This window comes from Belonocnema kinseyi, chromosome 10 (genome assembly GCF_010883055.1).
Source record: "Belonocnema kinseyi isolate 2016_QV_RU_SX_M_011 chromosome 10, B_treatae_v1, whole genome shotgun sequence".
Taxonomy (NCBI): domain Eukaryota; kingdom Metazoa; phylum Arthropoda; class Insecta; order Hymenoptera; family Cynipidae; genus Belonocnema; species Belonocnema kinseyi.
Window position 1 is genome coordinate 95033421 of NC_046666.1, and position 24724 is coordinate 95058144.

A 24724-nucleotide genomic window follows, 5' to 3' on the forward strand; every position below is an offset into this window, starting at 1 on the left:
CTTTTATGTCCATGCATTTTTTCATGCAGGCTCTCGTGTTTCTGTGACTTCTTATGTCTCTTCTAAGCAGGGTCTCATTCACACATTCTAACCATTCTTTCCACGGTCTATCTCTAGGCACGTTGCCATTTACTTTACCTTGATACACTTGTTTCGTTAGTCGTTCATTTGGCATTCTCTCAACATGTCCGAACCATCTTAACCGATTTCTTTCCCATGTGTCTACTAGCGTCTCTTCTGCACCACATTCTTTTAGAATTATCTCGTTACTTACTTTTTCCATTAGGGATTTCATTTTTGTAAATATATGAATCATAAAAATTAACCCTCAAAATACATATTTATTCAATTTTTATTCTAATTTGCCGACTAATAATATATATCAACTGTGTTCAACTGTTTTATTACACATTTGAACTTTTATTCATTCTAATAGGATTTTGAAATAGATTTATGCTTGTAAGCTGCTAAGATACTGTTGGAAAATAGCTTTAAAATGAGCCTGCTAACATTACAAAATGTTGATATCTTTGGACTTACTTTTAAACCTTAAAAGTGCCCTTCACAATTTGAATACCTTCATCTTTTTCGTATGTGCACCGAATTCTAGTCCTTCGGGTATTTCCATATATACTTCTTCATTTCATATCCCATTTAAAAATATGATTCCTTTCATCGCTTTCCTCCAATTTAATTTTTCTTTGCTCGACACAGCTTCTTCGGAATTTGTTGAGTCTACTTATTTTTGCTAAAAGGCAAGAAATTAATTCATCTTCTTGGTTTTGTTTTTTATTTTCTGTTTCTACAGCATAATTAGCAAAAGTTATACCAACTATTTGATGTTCAGTTTCTTTTACTCTGTATTTGTTTAGATCTTTCCTAAGTTTGTTTTCTTGGCCTTCCTTTTTGCTTAGGCTGTTCACTTTCTTGATCTAATTTTAATTCTTCGTCCTCTTCAAATGTTTTTATCCAAATTCAATCTTGTTTAATTTAATCTTGTTTAATTATCTTTTAAATGTTTACATCTATAAAAAATCTTGATAGACCAATTTTTCGTGGAATTTGACGTGTCGGGATTCTATAAATCTTCTAGTTCGAGGATACCACAAGATATAACCTGAACCTGTATATCCGACTAGAACGGCTTTTATTGATCTGGTATCAAACTTTCTACAACGCTTTATTACTTAGGCGTAACCAATGGAGTGTCAAACTTGATTGATTTATGCGGAGTTCTGTTGAATGCATGTACAACAGCATCGACAGCCAGTTCCCACATATTTCTAGGCAAACCAGAATCAAACATGTATGCTCTTACTTTTTCTTGAATTGTCATATTAAATCTTTTTGCTACTCCATTATATTCCGGTTATGTATTGTGGTACAAAATCTGATTCTATCTTTTCTTCCTTCAATATTTTTACGAGTTTTCCTCCAGTGTATTCTGTGCCTTGATCTGACTTTATATAACATACCTTTTCATCTTTACCTAGCAAATTTCTTCCTTGTACGAGAAATCTTTCCAAAACTACTCCGGATTCATCCTTCGACTTTAAAATGTATGCTTTTGCTAATCGAGAATAATTATATACGAATGAAATAATGAATTTCTTTTGTCCAAGATAAGATATTGGCTTTATTGGTCCCATGATGTCCGTGTGTTTAACTTGAAGCGGAAGTTGTGTCCTGTTTCTTGTTTTCTGAAACGGTAACTATTCCATCATAGCCATGATACATATTTCACATTCTAATATAAATTCATCGAATTTAACGTTTTCTAGATTCTTATCTATTTTCTGTGATTTTTTCAAGTAGTTCGACGATGAGTGACCTACACTGTAGAAAAAAAGTTATGTTGAAAATCACATTCGACCGTAATTTAACCTATTGGACTTTCAGATCTTGACTGTAAATAAAGTACACTGAGAAAAAAATCTGCTTCTCCCAACACGATTCGTCGTGTTGAGAGTTTTCGTTTTGCCGTAACACGACGATCGTGTTGACACAACACGATGTTAGTTTTGGGAGAATACTTCTTAAAGTGTTACGGGAAAACGATGGGATCGTGTTGAGATGTTGAATGCGAATTAAGAAAGTGAAAACTTGAGAGCAACTGCGTTCTCTATAGAGTTGAGGCATTCTTCTCTGTGCCGGAAAATTGAAGGCACTCGCATTTTGACCGTTTTTCACCTGCCCTCTTTGTTTAATAAAAGAGAATACCGGAAGTATTTGGTGTATCATAGATTTATATATTGTTCTATAAAGCTTCTTCATTTTCCTGACTACCTGGAAGAATTAATTATAGTCAACATAATGGTTTGAAAAAATAGGTTTATGTGACTTCTACACTGCCGTGCAAAAGTTTTAGGCCACCTCTTTTTTTTCGACTGAATAAATTCTCTTAATTTTGGTTATACTAGAGCTAAAATATTGTTAAAATTGCTAAAAAAAAATCTCTTTAAAATATTGTTTGTTTTCGTAATTCGGTATAAAATAAGCCTGGTGTGAAGGCAATTCTTCTAGATTTTAAGTAAATATTGCAAAAATAGTGTCAATTTCAATGCTTTCTTAAATTTTCAATAATTTCCGAAATAGTCAACATTTTTCAATGTTCTTGGGCTCATTTTGAAGCTTTTTATTATTTTTGGTATACAAAATATTTTTGTAAAATATATGAAATATATAATCATGAAGTTTCTATATACTTTCCTCAAAATATATATTTATTTAACTTTTAATCTGATTTGAATACAGATAAGTTGTTTTCAAATTTTTGCAACTTTTTTTATGACAACTTCAAGTTCTTGCAATTCGAAAAAAAATTGTTTACAATTTATACTCGTAAGCTGTTGTGATACAATGACAAAATAGCTTCAAAATGAGCCCAAGAACATTGAAAATTTTTGATTATTTCGGAAGTTATTGAAAATTTAAGAAAACATTGAAACTTACACTATTTTTGCAATATCTACTTAAAAACGACACAAATTTGCTTAACCCTAGGCTTATTTTATACCGAATTTTGAAAACAATCAACCTTTCAAAGGGTTTTTTTTTTCAAGTGTGGTATAATTAAAATTAGGGAAATTCATTCTGAAAATTTTATTTTGAAACTTTACGTTTCAAAGAACGTTGGAATGTTTTACGCTATTTCTAATACGTATGCATTAGGGTGGTCCAAAAAACGCTTTTCGAGCTACAAGGTAAGGCACCTCCCCCCCCCCCCAGTTTCTATTTAGAATTTTTTAAACAATTATTTCAAAAAAATATAAAAAAATAGTCGTATTTTCGTATTAAAATGTAATTGTTCGTCATTAGAATGCTAAAAGTTAATTTAATACGATACTTGAAATCTTCTGCGATGATATTGTAGGTATACAATTACGAGCGGTCACGAACATTGGAGGTGACAACAGTCACCTCTGGATGCTTTCTTAGAGCTACCATCTGCTACCCCACGGGTTTTTAGTCGCCCGCTTCCGGATGGTCAAAAAAGTTTCTTACAATGCGACAGGTGTTTAATAAAACCGCCTTCTGAGCTGCTGCCAATACCTACTAACACCTAAATGTTCAAGATGTTCGGTGCATCTTGCATGCACATTACCTGTAGCCGAAATCACAATGGGTTGAATAGATCCATGTTTCACATTCTTCCATATGGTCTTTACTTCATGCCTTAACTCGCTATACTTGTGGATCTTGGTTGTATAGGTTGTCTGCAAATTTCGGTTTAGCGGACAAGCAATGTCGATGATGTAGACTCTTCCAACTTTTTTTCTTGCAACACGATGTCTGGTCGATTGTCCAGGATGTAATGATCCGTTTGGATAGTAACATCCCAATATAAGATGTAATCTTCGTTTTTGAAAATGGGCATTGGAATGTATCTATAGAAGGGCATCCATTCTTTTAAGAGTCCGAGGTTTAGGGCAAGTTGTTGATGTATAATGCCCGCTACGTCATTATGTTTGTGCGTGTATTCTTTCTTGCCATTCCGCGACAGCCATCAATAATGTGCTCGATGGATTCGTTGGTATCCACATAATCGGCACCGGTCAACCACGTCTTGATGTAACACGTGTTTGCGATAATTTCTGGTGCTGATAACCTTGTCCTGTATTGCAATGACGCATCCTGCTGTCTCTGGATACAGAACACCCTTTCGTAGCCGAATATTAAATGCCTCACTATCCACTCCATTATGATCTAACGTGGTGTGGTGCTCGCCATGGATGGCTTTCTGCCTCCATTGTATTTCTAATTCCTCTATGTTTTCTGCTCTGATATTCAAGGCCGCATCTGAGGACAAATTTAAGGGCGTATAGTCAAGATCCGCCTGACAGATGGTACTGTAAAGCGCAACATTTCGTTTGCTGTTAAAATAGTCTCGCAACTGTATAACTTGTGATTCACACAGTTTGTTGACATATACAACGCCCCTAACCCCTAAATGTCGTGGTAGAACTACCCTTTCAATCGCTGAATTTCTGTGGTGCATTCGGTGCTGCGTCATTTCTACGCGAACAATTCTGTTTAACTTTTCAAGGTCGGTGTTAGACCATTTTGTGAGCCCGAAGGAGTACGTGAGGATAGGGATGGCATATGTGTTGATCGCCCTGATTTTGTTTGCCGAGTTGAGAAAACTCCTCGTAATCAATCTGAGTTTCGTAATGAAGGCAGTCGTTAGGCTTTTCTTACATATCGTATGTTGAATACCCTTAGATTCAAGAATACCCAGATATTTATGATTCGTCTGCAGCCATTGCCTCGATGTCATTTTCGAACTCGTTCTCTAACTCTGCGGTCCCGAATTCCCCTCTGATTAAATGCACTGTTCTGCATTTATCTAGTCCGAACTACATGTGGATATCATTGGAAAACTGCTTTGTGACATGGATCACTTGCTGCAGTTTCTGGGCTGAACTAGCATACAACTTCAGGTCATCTATGTAAAGAAGATGGGTCACTTGATGACCATCCCTATTGTCATGAATTCTGATCCCATTAGACATGTTTTTTAGTATTTTGCTCAGTAGATTCAACGCTAAACAGAACTATAGTGCGCTGAAGTAGTCTCCTTGAAATATATCCGTCGTAAAGCGTATTGATCTAGTTAACCTTGGTTGTCCATGATCAAAATACTTGATTCTTGTACCCCAGAGCTTCATCGCATCACTTAGAAAGTCAATAATGCGTGGGCAGATTTTGTAAGGTTTTAAGACTTCAAGCAAATAGTCATGCGGCACGGAAGGAAACGGTTGCTTGTAGTCAATGTATGCCATCTGTAAGTTCCTTTGATGCTTACGGGCTTGAGTCATGGCCATAGCGTCTATAGTGACTAGATTTTTACAGCCTCATGAGTTTTTACATCATCCTTTTTGTTCTTCTGTAAGAATGTCATTCTCGTCGCAATGAGAATATACCTTATCTGCAATTATAGCTGTAAGACATTTATAAATTGTTGGAAGGTAAGCTATCGGTCGAAAGTCAGATGATTTTTGAGCGTCTGGTATTTTGGTATCATAAACGTAGTACGCAAGATGCACACTCGTCAGGTACTTGTACCAGAAGTTGTGCTCCATATCCGGACCTGGTGCTTTGCAATTACTCGCCCTTTTCAATACCTCTGAACCATCTAAAGCTGTGATGTTTTTCCGATGACTTTCAGGTCTATTGCTTTCCCTTGCTTCCACCAGTTTAACCATGCAGTGTCCAAATTGCATCTGTTCATTTTTTCCCAAACACCCGACCAGTAGTTAGTCATATCTTCCAATTGAGGGACTTCGGTGCCTTGCTGGTTATTTGGCTTTACCCTCAGTTCACGATAGAACCTTCTTTCATCTGTCTGAAAGTTTTTATTTTGTTGCCTTCGTGCACTACTTTTCTTGTACCGACGCAGTCTGGCAGTAAGAACATCAATTCTCTGTCGTTGAGTCTAAAATTTCATCAAATATTGCTGGTCTTAATGTCTCGATGTACCGAGGGTGGTTGATTTTAGCAACATGGTTTATCAGCTTTCTGGTTCTATTTCCTTTTTTGTATTGAGTTAATCGACCCAATGTGCACCTTACTTTGCTGACATCCATATCCAACCTGATCTTCCATGGTGGATCTAGATCCCTTGTTGGGACAAAAACTACATTTGCAGGTCTAGTTTTCCGGCCCAACGTTCTAACGCTTGCTACAGCTGCACATTATACAAGTGTTTGCACCTCTAACTTAGTTTGTGCCACGTTAAAATACGTAGGTAAATTCTTTCTGTCGAGATGTGCTATTAATGCACGCAGATCATTTGTGACGTTCATTTTGGGCAGTGAATGCCTTAGTGTTGGTTCTACATATCTGTACTCTAGTAAGGAATGACCAAAATTCTGTAGTGTTTCTGAGATTTCCCTATCCACATCATCGTTAGTAATATCCGGATGTGGTTCTAATGGATCCGGTGCATGATGTTCATTATCCCTAGCACCTATGCCTTGAACATCAATCAACTGTTCTTTATCCACATCTTCCAAGGCGAGCTCATCAATAGGAAGCTGTCGTTCCACTTCCACTTTAATCGCAGCTATTTCAACAGCGGAAACCAGTCTGTTTACAGATATTTAGCGTTTTTGATCTGCCACATTCTGCTAATTTATTTTTGTGGCTAGCTCTGGGTATTTAAGTAAGAATAGTCTATGATGATCTCTCCTCACACTTTGCCCACATTTCTTTGCCAAAAAAATAAAGCCGTATAACATCTCTGTTCATATGGTATGTCCATTTTTGACGCTTTTTTGGTTGCTGAACCTCTGCTTCTGCCTCTGGTTGTATCAGGTCATGCACCTCTAGAGGATGTGGTGGTATTGGATTATTAATAGGTTAAGGAAGAACGTCAAATGCTCCTGCTTGACCGTTTGACGCGGCTTTTTCTAACTGATGTTCGTTGCTCGGTCTTCTGTAACATGTAGATTAGTCCTGATGTCCTTCATCTTAGCGATAAGATCTCTTAGTGCGACTTTTTGTTTATTAGGATAGTTTGGAACAAATTTCGTTCTTAAATTGTATTCTTTTTCCATTTTCGTTTCAAGCTTTGCACTTTCGTAATCGAAACGCACCAATTCCACTTTCATTGTGTTATCCCAATTGATGCTCTACCACGGTATTTCTGTCGAGGTGGTTGGCTGCAAACGGCTAATGCTAGCCAAAGCATCCTCAGCAGGCACAGTTGATGTTCCACTGCTTAACATTTGACCGCATGCTGTGGCCCCAGCTGTGGCTCAAGGGGCGCCCCGGCGACACTCGGGAAACGACAAGCGTTTCAAAATCTTTAATATATTCTCCATTTTTCATTGATGGGTTTTGGTCTTCTACTTAGTCCCTCTCCTCTTCATTATCGGCCTATTTGGCATGGGAAACCCTGTCAGTAGCAATGCTACCGCCAACATTGCCGTCAAAGTCATGAGAGGAGAGCTCAAGCCCTACCGCAACATCAACGCGGAACACATTATATTAATATTATGTGTTTTTATTAAACTTTTACTCGGGTAATCCCAGTTCTACATCATAGCCACGGACTAAGTCAAGTTGACTGATGAGATCAGAATGTTCTAAGTTAATTTAAATAATTTAATACGATGGTTGAAACCTTCTGCGATGATGTTGTAGGTATACAATTATTATTATTATTATTATTAAATAAGTAACAATAATAATTATTATTTATGCACAGGCTTAAGACCATGTGACGAGAGGGCCACGTGACCAAACCTGGTCCTGAATTTTTCTTTCCCAAATTACGTCCACGCGGAATGAGATATCGTGTAAAAAATTTGGCTGGCTAAATACAAGGCATGCAGGAATGTGTCTCTGGTCCTAAATAATTAGAATTGAGGCCTGGGATGGAAGAAGGGGACATAAGCCAAAGTAGCGTTTCGAGAAAATTAAGGAGAAAGTTTTTGTTTTAGTATAAATAAGTACGTGAAAACTTGTAGGTACAATATATAAACTGTGTTTTGCAATGATGTGTTTTGCGTGTGTTTTGCGCTGATCTTGTAATGTTTAGAACTCATGTAAACATACGAGTTTTAAAATATCCTTTATATGATATATGTAAAAGCCATGCCCCCTTCGTAAAACGCAATTCACGGAAAAAGGGCATGTAGGCCCATGTGCCCTTCTTCAAAGTGGGGAAAAATAACAAAAAGGACTCACAAACATTATGCACAAACAATGCAGAAACTAATGTTTGCACTTGAAATGCAAATAAACAAATTTGGTCTGACATACGTATCATCAGCTGTGTGAAAGGAGCACTATCGCAGCGAGTAGACAACTTCGAACTACTACGGGTCTGTGGGTAATTCAGATTGCATGTTGCCGACAGAGAAAGTTAGAAGACAAACTTCTGCTGTAAAGCCTAATTGGGTCCGTCGATAATCATTATTGTCACGAATAAACTTTTTTCTTACCCCAACTCTTTGCAAGGCCACAAACTATCCTTTAATATTTATTAACATTTCCCGAAAAAAATTTCCGCGTTATTTAAACTTTTATTTTTCAATATGGGTGAAAAATATTTATCTTAGGGCTGATTTGATCAATTGTTATACTCGTTACATGGCCTTAAGATGTTTACTGACCAACATGTCAAAGGCATTTTTGGTTTAGAGTTGGATTTTATTCAATCAAGTGTTGTGATTTGAACAGTGTGCCCCTACATATTGGGCAAAACCTGGTTTCTTACCCCATTATTGACGGACTGGGTTGCGGTAAATTGGTCTAGAAACATTATGTAATTATTTAAATAATTATTTATTTTCTATTTTCAAAATTGCTAAAAATTGAGTCAGTGATATCAACTTGCCTTTTAAATTAGGATCCTATGCTACGGTTTATTAAATATTTACATAATTTTGATACATTTCTTTTGATGTTTAATAAATTTCTATTTGTTTAAACAATCTTTATTTTCTTAAGCATTTTTTTCCATAACTAAAAAAATGAAATAAAATAGAACAAATACAATTATGTTTCTGACTGTATAGTATATATAAAGAATAAATTTACTACTTTTTAATTGCCTAAACAATTATAATTTATTTAAATAATTACTTTTTCAGAAATACTTTCAAAATCGTAATTAATTATATGTCTTATATTTTATTTCATTTGTTTAATTATCGAAAAATGATTGCTTAAGCAAATAAAGATTGTTTAAAAAATATCAATTTGTTAAACATGAGAAGAAATGTATTCAAATTGTGTAATTATTCACCAAAAAGTAGCATAGGACACCAATTTGGAAAAAGTTGATATCTCTGGCTCAATTTTTAGAAATTTTGAAAATAAAGAATAATTGATTGTTTGAATAATTACATAATGTTTTTTTTTTTTGTTTGAAAATGTTGTTTTGTAATTTTTGGCATCTCTTCTAAAACTGTTTTTAAGCCAAAAAGAACACATATACCAAGTTTCCTACAGTTAGGTCAAAACATTATACAACCAAATCAAATCATTTTTTAAAACGAAAATTGGGTTTTAGGTTTTAGGCGGTGAACATTCAAATGAAGATCTGGAAGAGCATATGAGAAAAAGACAAATCGAGGCGGCGAAGCGTCTCAAGAGACCACCACTGACACATTCTCAATCGAGCGCCGAAAGCACCAGTAGTTCCTCGACTGTTTCAACGGCATCATCGTCATCAGCTAGTGCATCTGTTTCATACAAAACGCTAGAAAATGAACCAGAAGAAAAAATTTTTGTTGCAAAGGATATTTTCCCAGATAACTTACAAAATAACAGATTAAAAAGAAACGTGCTATTTAAATCACTTCTAAGTAAAAATATAATATCAATGGCAGATCTAGAGATCAATGACAGAGTTAATAATGGCTGTGAAGAATATGCAATTTCTAAAGAAAACTCAGAGACAGATTATCGTCCGGGAGTGGATCTCGTTCAACATCCAGATGATCCAGATTTATTTACCCATCCCCTAGAAGCATACGGAAAGTTGCAGTACACTCAAGATTTCATATTAGATCGAATCGGAACAAAGAAAACAATGACACCAAGACAGTATTATATGAACGTAAGTGACAGTGATTTCGAGTTCGTCAAGAAGAGTAAATAACAGATAAAAGTTAGTATCATAAAAAAGTATTATTTGACTCTAAATTCGTCATAATATTTATTTATTTTATTCACATATATGATTTTTTCAAATATTTTAAAATTATTTTTAAATATTTCTTGATGATTTCACTTTTCATCTTTGAAAATCTTACGTCGTTGATACAGGTACAGAAAATTGGCGCGGTAATTATAAGTAAATTTATGAATCAAATAAGTGTCTCGCACAAAACATGTTGTGTTAAGAAAACCAAAGCGTAATGTATTTTGACAAGTATTCATTTAGGAAAATAATTTGCTAACTGCAAAAGAATGTATAATGAAAACTTCAAATCCTGGAAATTATATGCCATCCTCTGTAACTAAAACTCTTGGGATTTCAGAAAAATATTGAGCATCAAAATACTCGGGTTCATTAGAAGTTTCGCCTCTTAATCTTTCCAATGTTGTCGACTTCAGCAAATACGGTTGCACTATATAAGTGGTGTACAAAACGTCATATTATAGCCATGATAACCCTTTGTCGCATCGTGTTCTTCTTATACAAATCTGGCGCAGTAGCTCAATCCACGCTACATTGAGAATGTGCAACATCGTATGCAATAGTTACCTTGTAGTAATAACATAAAATAAGTAATTTCAAATTTGAAGAACTCAAGTGTGAATAATTTTAAACTAAATCAGTCAGAAGTAAAGAACAACTGGAATGAATTAACTTTATTCTCTTTGTTTAGCCCATGTAATTTATATTGGAACAACGGCGTCTTCTAATGAACATAACCTTTCAACTTACATGTACCGAGATAGAAGCTATTATCCTTGACACGTCGATATGTACATTGTTTATTTTTTTTCATAGAAATATGATTATATTATTAACCCATTAACCACAGGTATTCAATTTGGTTAACATCATTGCATTTTCTCTCTAAATCTTAATTAGAGTGTGTGTATGTGTGTGTGTGTGTGTGTTGATAATATGTCTGCAATACTAGCTACTAATGTTTGAAGTAATAGATACTTACTTGATTCGAACTTTGCAACCATTTCCAGATTTTGATTTCTGTGAAATGAAATCTGCATTTTATCTGTTTTAAAATGTAATCTTAAATAAAATACACTAAATCCTAAATTATTCTAATTTTTGATTCAATCCTGGATTAAATTCTTACAACGGTTAACAACTACATGCACTACTTCATTGGTATTCATTAAATGTAATTTGTATACTTTAGGATTTAGTATTTAAATTAATGACGCGTTGTAAGTAAATAATGTAAAATATAAGACCATTTAGAAAATCTATCTACAGCCCTTTGATTGTATATAAAAATGTTTAACATTATTTACTTTTTCAACCTAGTCAATGAAAGTATGAGAAGTATTTAATAATATTTCAACATTTTTTCAATTTACATTAAGCTCAAGTGGAGAAATTTCAGTTTAGGAAGAGGAATTGCTATCAAAATCTGCAAAACAAATTGCAGCAAGCATGTTTTTCTACTTAATTTGAATGAAATAATAATAATTCATTAAATATTAAGAAAACATAGAAATTTTTAAAACTCTTAATATCCGCATTTTACTTCTCAGCGACTTCTTTATGCAGCGCCAGCACTGAAAATAATTACAATTCTTTTTAAAGACAGCTCACATATTTATTATGAAAAACATTACAAATTTATCCTTTTAAATTTGGGTAGTACGTAAAACAACTTAATTAAATAAAAGAAGTGGGAAGCAATAATGTCAATTGTAATATTCCAGTTTTAAAATAGATTTACAATGAGCATTAGGTACTCGTTGTTTGTACTTAATCTGTAAGAATTATTTTTACAACCGCGTTCAAATAACGAAGTGGAAGTATATTATTTGACTCTAAAAAATCTTCAATAATCTTAAAAAATTCACTTTATACTTTTATAACGTGTTTTCAATTGTCTTCAAACATCAAAAGGTTTTAACAATAATTTTAATAACCACTCGAAACTGAAAGTAGTAAATCGATTTAAATACTTATACATACTATTTATAAAAATAAAATATTAATTCCTAAATTTTTACCCATGAGTTTCATTAATTTTCACTCTTCATTAATAAGTTGCGTTAAAATGGTGTTTTATTCCTTTTTACCCAAAAAAAGGTTCAAGATATGTAATTTGTAAATCACTATTTGCATATTCAGAAACCTTTTTTCACGACACACGAAGAATCAATTTTTAAATAATATTTATGCTATCCATATCATGAAATATTTGATCGCTCCTTAATACCTAGATTTTATGCATTAAAAAATGTTTTGTAACTTATTTCTCAGTTTCCTGATTATTTTCCCAACAAATGATCTCATGTATAACATGCTTTATATGTTCTTTCATGCAGTGTATTAATTGGCGCTAGAGGGCTTATTATAGTATTTCATTTTCACTAATCTAAAGCTAAAGAAATCCATTTAATTTTAGGATAGAAAACTGCGAAAGCTTTTATGTTCAACATCAAAGTATGTTTAATGTTACTATGTTTGGAATCCGTCGATTTTATACTTAAAACCTATGAAATGGAACAATGTAAAGTGTGTATTTCAAATTTAAACAACATGAACTTAAAATCATTTATAAGTAAATTTCGACCGAAAAAGTTTCAATGTCTTAAAAATTTGGAAATATTCAAATAAAAATGTTTAAAATGGGAACATTTCACGACGAAAAAATTTTAAGTTTTGAAGTAATCATAATGAACATCTTGTAAATTTACTAATGTGAAATTGAACAAATTTAGAATTAAGTCGTGAAAATTTGAATATGTAATTTTCATATTCTGTGATTAAGTACGAAACAATTTCAAGTTGTAAATATTAAAATTTGAGCGTTACAGACATTTTTGTAAACAATGATTATAAAAGTTCAGTTGAAACGGCTTTTAATACCATTATGTGAATTGTTTATATTATTTCGATTTTTTTTTGTTTAAATATGTAAACTGAGACAATTTAGACACTTGAAATGACACTACGAAAATAAGATGTAACATTCTAAGAATTAATGTGTTAAAAGTACTTCTGCGAACGTTATAGTTATTTTTAAATAGCTATATGTACAAATAATCTGAAGATGTTTCGTCATAAAATTGTTGATAGTGTGCAGAATACGATTAATAAAATGTTTTTCAAACTTCTTAAAATTATTTTGTGTGATTTAACGGAAAGTAATGGAAGTGTGTGAAACTTCGAGACTGAGTAAAAAAATGTACAAAACGTTAAACATATATGTATTTTATTTAATCCTGTAAAATAGAAACTATATTGCTACTTTTCTAAGTTAAATCAAATAAATTATATTTCCAAACCAATGTCACATATACTCTTTACCTGAACGCTGGTTTTTTACTTTTTATTCTCCAATATTTTTTAATCATCTATTCCATTTTTTATTAGAATTAATTATATTGTGTATTTTGACATACCAATGAAGATTTTACGCAAGTGACTGCGATTACAGTTTATTTTCTTATATTTGGCAATGGAGAATTCCCTACTGAAAGATTGCGCTTTATATAACTGTTCAAATTCAATTATACATTTTTTTTATTAGATGCTACTCTAGGTGAAAAAAATGAAGCAATATTTATACTTCTTTATCCAACATTAAAAATACGCATGTTAAAATTGTTAAGAAATTTTATTACGAAAAATCAAAAAATTTGCTAATATTAAAATTAATTACTTATTACTTCTTGACTAATTTTATGATATAAAAAACTTATTTCATACGAAGTACAGTATATCACGACCAGTCGAATGTTCGATTCGGTTGATTTAGCGTCGCTTTTAGATGAGTTTTTATTAATTGCTCGAAACAAACTGATCGAATAGAGTGTTTGAACATTTCGAATATATATATAATAGTTACATTTATTACATTTCTCTAAAAAATTTACATTATCTGTACGTTATCATTTCGCATAGCTTTAGGTCCTATCAACGCAGATCGACCAAATTCAAATAGTGATGGATCGGTGTAAATGGGTTCGCTAGGATCAAGATTACTTCGTTGATTGGAAACAATACCAGCAATACTTGTATGACTTCCTAGTGGCATTGCGCCTTGTGTCATTATACTGTTTAGTGTTCTGAAAAAGATTAATATTGTATTTTAATACATTTTTAAATATATATTTTCTAAGCAAGTTGAAAGAAATCATTTATTTCTGGAATGTTTAATAAAATAATTGTAAGACGCAAGACTACAAAATTCAACTAATATAGTATTATATTATATGGTGCTTATATATTAGCCATATATTTTGAAGATGAGTCTTAGATATCATTTGTTCAAAATGGAACAGAGTACAGAATCTGACACGAACCTATTGGAGTGGGCTGCTAAAAAATGACATATTTTGTAAATGTGCAGTATTCCGAATGCGTTGCGCGAGCAAATTCTAGATTGTTCTGTGTTTTCAAATAATAGCCAGTCAACAGGCCTGACGAGAGTGGGGGGCGGAGAGATTTTCCCGGGACCAGAGCTTTCCATGGAGCCCTGAGGGGGACCCGGATTTTCCGGGACTGATAAAATCAAAATTACATATAGGGCCCCAACCTTCGGGCTTGTCAACCATTTTCATACGAGGACTGATCAAACAGTGTCAAGAGTTGGGTTTTATAAAAAGGAATCTTGATTGTTTATTGGTCAAATTTGTTTACTCCTTGGGTATATATACATTTATGACAGCGATTCTTTCATTATTCAATAGTAGAGGAGGGTGTCCCGAATTGGGACCGTCCTTGATTGTGACAGCGGGAATAAATGTTATTGATTAATCACTACAAATCTAAAAAAAATTACTTCAGCCTTCTTTTGTTATAAGGCATAAATGGCTAAAGTGAAAATAATTTTTTTAGTTTACTCCTAGATATGAACGGAAATCACTTCAGAGCTACAAAAAGTAACATTTTTTGGTATCTTTCCAGTGAATTATCATAGCATAATCGAAATATTTTTGAAAAATAAAAATATCCGCTTTTAGGGAATTTAATTAATTTAACATAACCATTCATGCTTTTTTTAATACAGTAACTATGTGTAAAAAATCATTTTCTATACCCTGGCTTACCGAAGGAACCGAATGAAGCCTCTACAAAGTTCCCGTAAAGAGACCCCATTGGCTCGCCATTCGGCTCCTTTTTAAAAAACTCGAAAAAACAGCAAAATCAACTTTTAAATTGTTGACATTCGGATTTATGTTAAAATTCCCTATAAAAGGTCACGGAATAATCGCAATAGTTTTTTTCGCAACGGTAAAAAGTTAAAAAATATATAAGACGTATAACGCCTGTTGACTGCTATTTACAGGCGATGCGTTTGAAGTGTAGCAATCAATAGGAATTATACGTCTTATATTTTTTAAAACTTTTTACCGTTGCAAAAAAAACTATTGCGATTATTCCGTGACTTTCTATCGAGAATTTTAACGTAGACTCCGAATTTCAATAATTTAAAAGTTGATTTTGCTGTTTTTTTCGAGTTTTTAAAAAAGGAACCGAATGGGGACCCAATGGGGTCTTTACGGGTAATTTGTACAGGTCCTATTCGGTTTCTTCGATCTGCCAGGGTACGCATGCAATATTCCATCGTTAGGACATCTGTATGTGCTGTGGATAGGACACTTCACGCATGCGCGTTACATTGTATTCTGTTTTCACTTTCGATGACAGCAGATCGCAAGAAGAAAAGCTGGTATAAACAATAGGTCAAATGTTGTAAATATGTGTGTGTGTATATATAATGTGCGCCGAAGCAAAAGGGCTTACTCTCAAAAAATCTAAATCGAGGTTTTTGTACCTTCCGTTAGTTTTTTATTTGCTTTTTTTAATGTGTGACGATCCGTTTTGTTCCCACTTTGTAAATTGTCTCAGCGGACGCTTCATTCTAGCCAGGGTAAGGTTTTAATGACAATAAACAAGACAGATCTTTTAAGTTATAATAATTATTGAAGTATTTATTTCCCTGCTAATCACACAATTCTAACATAAGCCCTAGTGTTTGTGCGGCGGTGTATGTATGTGTGAGTGTGTGTATAAGCGAAGATGCAATGTTAAATGCAGTTGTTGTGTGTAGCGCGGTTACGTCGTAAGTATGTATGTGATAAGTGTGACTCTAATTATGTAAAATTTAATTTGCTTGCGGCTAGATGACTTTTGGAACGAATACTGAACGGAGGCAAATTGAATAGGAGTTTCTTACGTGTTATATCGGTTCATGAAATTATATATAAAGAAAGAGAACGCAGAAAATTGCAAACACGAAAAATCAACAACATTCGGTTTCACAAAATATTCGCGCCCTAAATCTTCCCCTCTACGGTAGGTACGGCGATTACGGAAAGAGAGGTTAAGGCAGGAGACGGTATAATGAGGAGGCGATCGTCGCGTCGTATCGTGTCGGTAAATCTGTGCTAAAAAGAAACCATAGGTGCACCTATAGCTTAGCATTTATATCGTTCAAAATGGCATCCACAGATGGTCCTGTTGGGTACGATTTTATGCCACAGTATTTTCAGAAATGTCGGGAAAGTCGGGAATGGTAATAAATGTTAACTACAGATGCTCCTGTCGGTTGGAACTTATGTCTTCAATTTTTGTAGCGACAAGTGCGCCTGTTCGTTACAGAAATCGTATACGCAGTTGTAAAGTCCGTAGCGTCGGTTAGATCGGTAATGTCGGTTTTGTCAGCAGCGCGCAAAATGGCAACCACAGGTGCGCCTATTGGCTCGCATTTATGCGGCTTTCGGAATTGGCAATCACAGGTGCTCATGTCGATTGTCAATTCCTTTCTGTCAGAAGCTTCTGATAATCGCAAGTATAGGTGCTCCTATTCCTTGCGATTCTCGTCAGTACTCTTACTACCATAGGTGCACCTATTGGTAGGGAGAGTACGAGAGTCTTCCCTGGGCACGAGCTCTCCGATGTGATCGATTCGTCGTGTCCAGTTGAATTGCCGTTCAGGATGTCGAGCAGTCGCTTAAATAAGCTAGACTTGGTGATGGTCGTCGGGTCGCTCGAGGTGGGGATAGGGGCTCGCTAGGCTCGGCGACGGGAGCTCAGATGACGTGTGCGTTGGTGACGCACGCGTGTGTAACCTCTCGTTACAAATGAATCCATCGAAAAAATTTCCGAGCGTTATTATTACTAATAATTGAGCTGTTAGGTACACGAGAAATTTGGCTTTCGCTCAAGAGCTCGAGATCCCGTGAAACACCTCCCGCCACTCACCACTACATCTCCGCATCTCATCTATACCCCGTCCAAGAGTCGCGTCTACGACGCCGCTATATGCGGAGAATGCAGTAGTAAGTGGAGAGGCAAGATTTTGTGAGTCTTTCCTCTCTCTTAAAAGTTGCCGTCTATCGGCTCGACTTCTAACGCTCGCAATGAAAAATCTCACATTCCAGGGTAAGACCCCTTTCTTCGGCGCTCGTCACACACACACGCACAAACACATACATACATATATATATATATAAGGGTGGCCCAAAAAATCACAATTGAGAAATTGCAACGGGCGTCGATGCCAAATCGTTCTCTCGTAGAAACAAATTAGTGCACATTTTTTTATTTTGAAATAAAATGATTTTGAGAACGTTGTACAGTGTATTTGAAGTTTTCTCTTGATTGACGAATTTAAATAGAAAATTTAAAATAGAAGCTTCAGCGAGCCCTGAGTTTTAACCCAGACGACAGTTTTAGTGTTACTACTCTGCCATTCAACTCAGTGACTTATCCTATTGAATAGTGACGCTCCTTATGCAGAAGCGCATCCCTTTGTGCTTTTACCTGTACCTTTTTTCTTCAGAGTACGCGATTGTAACCAAGTAATCGTTGTCAGTAGATAATTTGGAAATAAAAAACTTCTACTTAATTTTCACATTTATTTGAATATTGAAACGAAAGTCTGGATTGTAAATTGTTTTCATTCTTAAAAATTATATTAAAAGTAACTTTTAAACCTTTGGTGTTTATATTATTAATATTTAATTATTAAACAATTATTTTGAAAATTTTTTTTGAATGATTATAAAGTCATTTAAATTTTAATAATTTATACATATAAGATACTGTTGGTATATATTTAAATTATTAAATTATTATTATTTATTTATTTTAATTTATTTAAATTTAGAGCAACTTAATAACAAATGTAGAAGGATAAAAATGACAATTGATAAAAATAATACCAAAAGTCTTTTCCACAATATATTGTGTGGATTGAAAATTATATTAGTTACTTCCAAGAGAACGGACGGTTGATAGAACTGTCCTTCCGTCCATCGCATAAATTCATCTAAAATACCTCAATAGTTGTCATATTAAAACTAATATCTGAAACTCAAAAAACATCAAATATAAACAAAAAATTAAATTTAAAAAAAAAAAACTTGTGCTGAGTTGTGCTCTGACAAAATAACGTAAGATCAATAGTTGTCATATTAAAACTAAAATGTGAAACTCAAAAAACATAAAATATCTGAAGAAGTCAAATTTCGAAAAAAATAAAACTTGTGCTGAATTTTGATTTTTTTTTTAAATTTGACTATTTTGTTTATCTTTTATGTTTTCTAAGCTTCACATTTTAATTTTTAACATGAGAACTGTTGATCTTACATAATTTTTCAAAAATTAAGAATAGCTGCATTTATCGAGCACAACTCAGCACACGTTTTAATTTTTGGATATTTTTAAAAAAGCTAAAATTTTTTTTAACGGTTAGGGTTTTGGAATTTTTCTTTCCTGTACAAAATTGTGTATAATTTTCAAAAATTGTAATCGTAATTTTCTATTTTAAAAAACCGTTTACGGCATAAATGAGCACAAGTCTAGAAAAATTCGGCAAAACTTTCATTTTTTCGAAAAAATAAGTTTGCGGATCTAACTTCCGGGACATTCTCTTTGGTTAAAAATGTAACTATTTTGTTAAAAATTTATGTTTTTTGGCAGAAATCTAAATTCATATTTTTGGTTAAGTATTCAACTATTTTGCTTGGCATTAAAATCTTTTTAGTTTACAATATCAGCTATTCTACTTTTCGTTAAGAATAAACCTTTTCATTCCAATCCGGAAGTTAGTGTTGTGCAAACGCGGCCGATATGACGCCTCCCGCGAGTTAATGAAAGTCGGTCTCTTTTGACAAACAGAGGTAAAAATCTGTGCAATTGTGCAATTTTTAAAAGATAATTTGGATGTCAAAGATGTGCTAGTTGCATAATTAATAGCTGAGTTGTGTGTAGAAGGACTAAATTGTACTTAGTTAAAAATATATCTGCATTGTCGAAAGGAATCGACAAAGGGAAAAAGATCCAATTAGTTGCAAGGTGAGGTTAAATCATGCCTTTACCCATTTTTCGGATTTCTTGCATTAATCTCAGTTTCTCACGTGTAGTAGTAGTGTGCGTCTTTAATCAATTTCTCCTTCTCTAAACTTCAGACATGGCTTTGGAAAGTTTATAAATTAAAAATTGCACTTTTCGTAGTATGCATTTATACTCCTGTCACTTCTACAAAGACGATAGCAGCATCTTTTATGAACGCCGACTCCTTTTCTTGCACAACCTTTATTTTAAAATCGGATTGATTCATTTTAGTTCACTTTTTGATACAGGTACTCCCTGAATTAATTGAAAAATAATCGTTTTATTACAATAACACTGATTCGTCAAAAGGGACCGAAAATTAAAAGGAAGTACAATTATTTTTTGCGCATGCATACTCAAAAGTAATTGAAATGAAAAGGTCTATTTATATTCTTTGGTTGAAAATTCAACTACTTGATTAAAAGTTCAACTAATTTTCTAAAAAGTCTTTTTGTTTAGTAACCAAATTTTTTATTTTGTTTTTCGCTAAAAATTACACTTCCAACATTTCTTTTTTGCCCTTCAAATAAGTCCAGGTCAATAATCCCAAAGGAATCACCTAAAATTGTTTAAAGGATAAAAAAAAATGCAGGCAGTTTTTCCTGCAAAACAATCCTAATCTTAAGGGTATGTTATACTTAGAAAACTCTCGATTTTACCAGTTTTTGGTTCCCCGGCTTTTTTTCTAGAATAATAAATATTTTGTCTTAAAAATTTGGGAAATGATAGCGAACATGCTAACGGACGTCCCCACACACTTTTTTTGTGCGTTAATTCAAAAAATTTTTAATTGAGCAAAATGTGATTAATTTACATAGCGCTTAGGAATTAGTATCATTTTTTCAGTGTTAGATTTCCCCGGCTTTTTCCTATGATAAGAAATATTTTGTCTTTAAAATCTGGGAAATGATAGCGAACATGGTAACGGACGTCCCCGCACACTTTTTTTTCAAAAAAAATTTTGCTTTCGCTAACAACGTGTGTATCGTTCGGGTTATGTGTGTTACAATTCTCCCAAGCGTTACTTCCAAACTACACAATATTTTTGGCCGAAAATTTTTGACTAAGAATAAACATAGTAACTAATCTCCCGGAGCTAATCTTGTTTGCAGGCAATTAAAAATTTTATTTCATTAATAATTTCCAAATTATCGGAAAGGCAGAGATGAAAAACGACGTAACCTCAAAATAATGCATAAAATTTTTATTTAGCACAATGAATTTTTTTGTTATTAAACCTCAAAAAAGATTTCGGGGACGTCCGTTATGATATTTTATAGCATCTCCGAATTCAGTTTAAAAAAATTTTCATTTTTGTGGGAACAAAGCCGTGGAAACTGTACTGGATTGACCACACGACGAAGTATCACATGCCTTCAAATGAAGAACAATATGGATAAAAGTGTCTTTAGTAAGAAATGTGTTTTTTCAAATAGTTACGATATTCAAAACTATAGAACGTAACAGGAAATTTTTTATTATTAGTCGGTTTTCAATGCACGCTTTGCTACAGCAGTGGTCGACTAACTTTTTGATAAGTTAGTACTTCCGAGTAAATCAAAGCCGCCAGCGGCTCAACTGGACCCGAAACAGCGGCTAGCTAACGAGATTGTCACCCCAGCCAGGGTCAGGTGGGCCCTGAAGTCCTTCAGTCCTTATAAGTCTCCCGGTCCGGATGGTATATATCCAGTCCTCTTACAGAGGGCTAGTGAGATCATCATTGAGCCATTTGTGAGACATGATAGCACGGTAATAAGCGTTGAATTCAGAAAAATTAAGAATTTGTATTCCTATGAGGAGGCGATTTTTACCTCCGTCTAAAAACCCCACAACGGGAACGGAAAAAGTGCAAATCCTATTCCTCTCAATCGACTTAGTTAAATTTAACGAAAGTATTTATTTAAACTATTTTTCATCATTAAATCTTTTTATAACTTATAAATTCGAAAAATATTAAAATGTATATTTATTTATATTTTAATAATTTATTTAAACGTCTTTAAAATGCACCGAAGAAATATATTATAATTAGAAGAAATTAAATATAATCAAAATATAACCACTTATGAGGAATAAAAAATATCTCTGCGAGGTGTGTTACCGGATAATAAGGAATTAAATATATTGAAAACACGTTCTCTGTGGGAGAATAGAAAACCGTGTGGCAGTCGCTATGGAAATAGAAGTGAATAAGTTTCGGAGGTATCTTATTCTTATGGTGGCATTTTAGACAGATGGAAACATCGCGCATTTAAAATAATAGAATAATCTTCACTTTTGCGCTGAAATCTGAAAATATTAATTTTTCTTTATTCTACGCTTATTACCGGGAGGGCTAGTCTGACATTGGGTTATGTTCTGGCGGCATGGAGGGGTGCGAGAGTAGTCTTTATTCCGAAGGTAGACAGGCTCGGTTATACACTACCCAAGGATTTCCGACCCATTAGCCTCACATCTTTCCTACTAAAAACAGTGGAAAAACTCGTGGACAGATATATCCGCAATGTCTGTTCAAGAAGTCCTCGTCACAAGCAACAACACGCCTATAGGGCTGGTCACTCGACTGCGTCGGTCGTAGGCACTGCAGTTAACCTAATTGAAGGACAACTGAAGCAGAAAGGCCTCGCGATTGGAACCTTCATAGATATCGAAGGAGCCTTTAACTACACTTCTAGAAAGGTGATCAGGGCGACCATGATCGCACGCGGTGTGCCTAGTGCAGTCGTGGAATGGACCTGCCACACGTTGGCCAATAGGAGTTTTACCACGACTAAGGGTGATAGCAGTTTATGTGAAACCGTTGACTCGGGATGTCCGCAGGGAGTTGTTTTATCACCCTTGCTGTGGTGCCCGGTAGTGGATGAATTGCTTCTTCTACTCAAGAATCAGTCAATAAGAGTAAGACGGATGCAGTTGTGTTCACTAGAAGGTACAAGTGAGGAACCAAGAGTACATTGAAATTGGCTGAACAAAAAATAGAAATCAAAGGGCAAGCCAAATATCTGGGAGTTATTCTGGATAAGAAGGTGTCATGAAAGAAACACCTGAAAAACAAGTGCAAGAAGCTAGTAGCGACTCTTTGTATCTGTAGAAGTGCCATAGGGAACAGCTGGGGCTTGAAACCGGAGACACTTATGTAGATCTAGATAGCGATCCTGTAACCAGACTAACCTATACGGCAGTCGTCTAGTGGAGCAGGGCCGAACTTTCTGCTGTGAAGTCCTGACTGGAAAGAATGAGGGGACAGATTCTAAGAGGTAACACTGGTGCTTCGAAGTCAACGCCCACGATGGCCCTAGGGGCACTAATAGGTTTGAAGCCTCTTCATCTCACCATAAAGGCCTTTCAACGAAAGAGGAATGGGCTAACGGGTGAGGCATACCTGCCCAGTGATAAAGACAACTGGTTTACAGATGGCTCCAGGAACAAGGAGAACGCTGGAGTAGGTTTATATCGTAGAAGGATTGGAATGGGCTTCACAATTGCGATGGGGTCCTACGCACTGAATAAGCTAGCGACAGAAAACCGAGTCACTCTGCTCTGGATCCCTGGACACAGTGGCATCAGGGGCAATGCGATATCGGACAGCCTAGCAAAGCTAGCAGCAAAGGAAAATTTTACTGGACTTGAGCCAGTTGAAATATTTCCAGTAGGTTGGTCACTGAAGATATTAACAGTTGGCTGACCGAAGAACCTCAGAATGAGTGGGACTCGGTCTCTGGTTGCAGACAGGATAAAACACTCTCGGGATCAAAGCTAACCCCTCATCGAGCAAAAGAAATACTTAAGCTCGGAAGAAATGAAGTCAAAGTCCTAACAAAAATTTGTGTAGGACATGGGAACCTCCGGTATCACAGACATAAGATAGTGCTTGAAGAAAGTCCCCTTTATCGTCTGTGCGAAAAGGATAATGAGACTTTCACTCGTATTCTCTGTTACTGCCCTGCGATTGCGGGGAAACGTGTGACACTCACAGGGCAGTTCCTGCATCAATTAGTCTGAAATGTCAGCCAACAGCGTGGCTGCGGTCCTTTCCTTATGGAGAGAGCTTTGGGGCCATGCTTAAGGCTTATAAGGGGACGCAACGGGATTACCCAAGCGTCAGGGGCTGTGATAGCCTCAACCGAGAATATTAATAATAATAATAATAATAATAAATAACTATCGACTTGAAAATAGCAGAATCAGCATCTAAGGATATTTCCGATTCCAATTATATATTACTTACCTACAAAAGTTGAAAATTTGAAAAAGTTTAATATCAAGAAACTGTAGGTTAGTATTCAATTTATTACTAAATACTTGTCAAATTTTCAACCTTTGTAGACAAATCACATGTCTTTAAATTTAGAAAAATACGTGGATTCCAAATATATCACTTTTAAATCACTGATTGCAATATTAGGAATTTTCTAATCTCAAATTTTTTCCCATTTTCCAACAAAGGACTCTGATGAAAGGGATGGACTGGCCAAGCTTGCAGGGACTGCCATGAAAATAGGACTTAGGGCAGTCAGGGCTACAGCTATAGCAGCTATAGCTATAGCAGGAGTCTTTATGGTCGAGCCTGTATTTGCAAGTCCCAAGCCTCTAATAATAAGCCACTTTGAGTTCTTAGTTGCCATAACTTCTTCAGACTCAGCGAAAAGCTGCTGTTTAACCTTCCGTTAGTTGCGCGCACTTCACAGGTGCACGATTTACATTTTCAAATGCAATAAAGTTAATTATTTACATACATTTTGTTGTTTACTTCAGACATGGGCTTTTAATACGCCCAGATGCTTATAAGTTTTTAATACTGGTAAAAATTGAGAAAGCACCTGACAGGTGCAGTGCGATTATCGATGGGAGGAAAAAGGGCGCGAATAATGGAATAATGGCTACGAGTCTACAAATATTGCAATTGTATGCAACTTTCGAGACGCCTCAAATTTTTGTATAACTTTGTTGAGGTATTAAAATTTCATAAAATGCCTCTTTACTGAGAAGAGAACAAATTTATAAAAAGGTAAATAAATTGACTTATAATTTCTTGAACAAAATCGAAGAAGTAAAAAAGTATACGCTTTACGTGGTAAACTCCATGAGACACAAAATTTGCATATAAAGTTCTAAAAATCATTTTATTTCAAAATAAAAAAATGTGCAATAATTTGTTTCTACGAGAAAACGATTTGGCATCGACGCCCGTTGAAATTTCTCAAA

General features: G+C 34.6%; 2 protein-coding genes across 9 annotated transcripts in view; one reads left to right on the forward strand and one right to left on the reverse strand.

Moving 5' to 3' along the window:
• The window catches only part of LOC117181379, a 62709-nt gene extending 51291 nt beyond the window's left edge, over positions 1-11418 (forward strand). For 2 of the 4 annotated variants that reach the window (XM_033373979.1, XM_033373977.1), the window contains 2 exons: positions 9524-10123; positions 10497-11418. In XM_033373979.1, coding sequence (XP_033229870.1) covers positions 9524-10114 — 591 coding nt within the window. In that variant the 3' untranslated portion in view covers positions 10115-10123; positions 10497-11418. The remainder of the gene's footprint in view (positions 1-9523; positions 10124-10496) is intronic. The other 2 variants (XM_033373978.1, XM_033373980.1) reach the window with 2 other exon arrangements.
• A 2251-nt stretch (positions 11419-13669) lies between these two features.
• The window catches only part of LOC117181378, a 343385-nt gene continuing 332330 nt past the window's right edge, over positions 13670-24724 (reverse strand). For 4 of the 5 annotated variants that reach the window (XM_033373974.1, XM_033373973.1, XM_033373971.1 and 1 more), the window contains one exon: positions 13670-14241. In XM_033373974.1, the coding sequence (XP_033229865.1) occupies positions 14046-14241 (196 nt within the window). In that variant the 3' untranslated portion in view covers positions 13670-14045. The remainder of the gene's footprint in view (positions 14242-24724) is intronic. The other variant, XM_033373975.1, reaches the window with a different exon arrangement.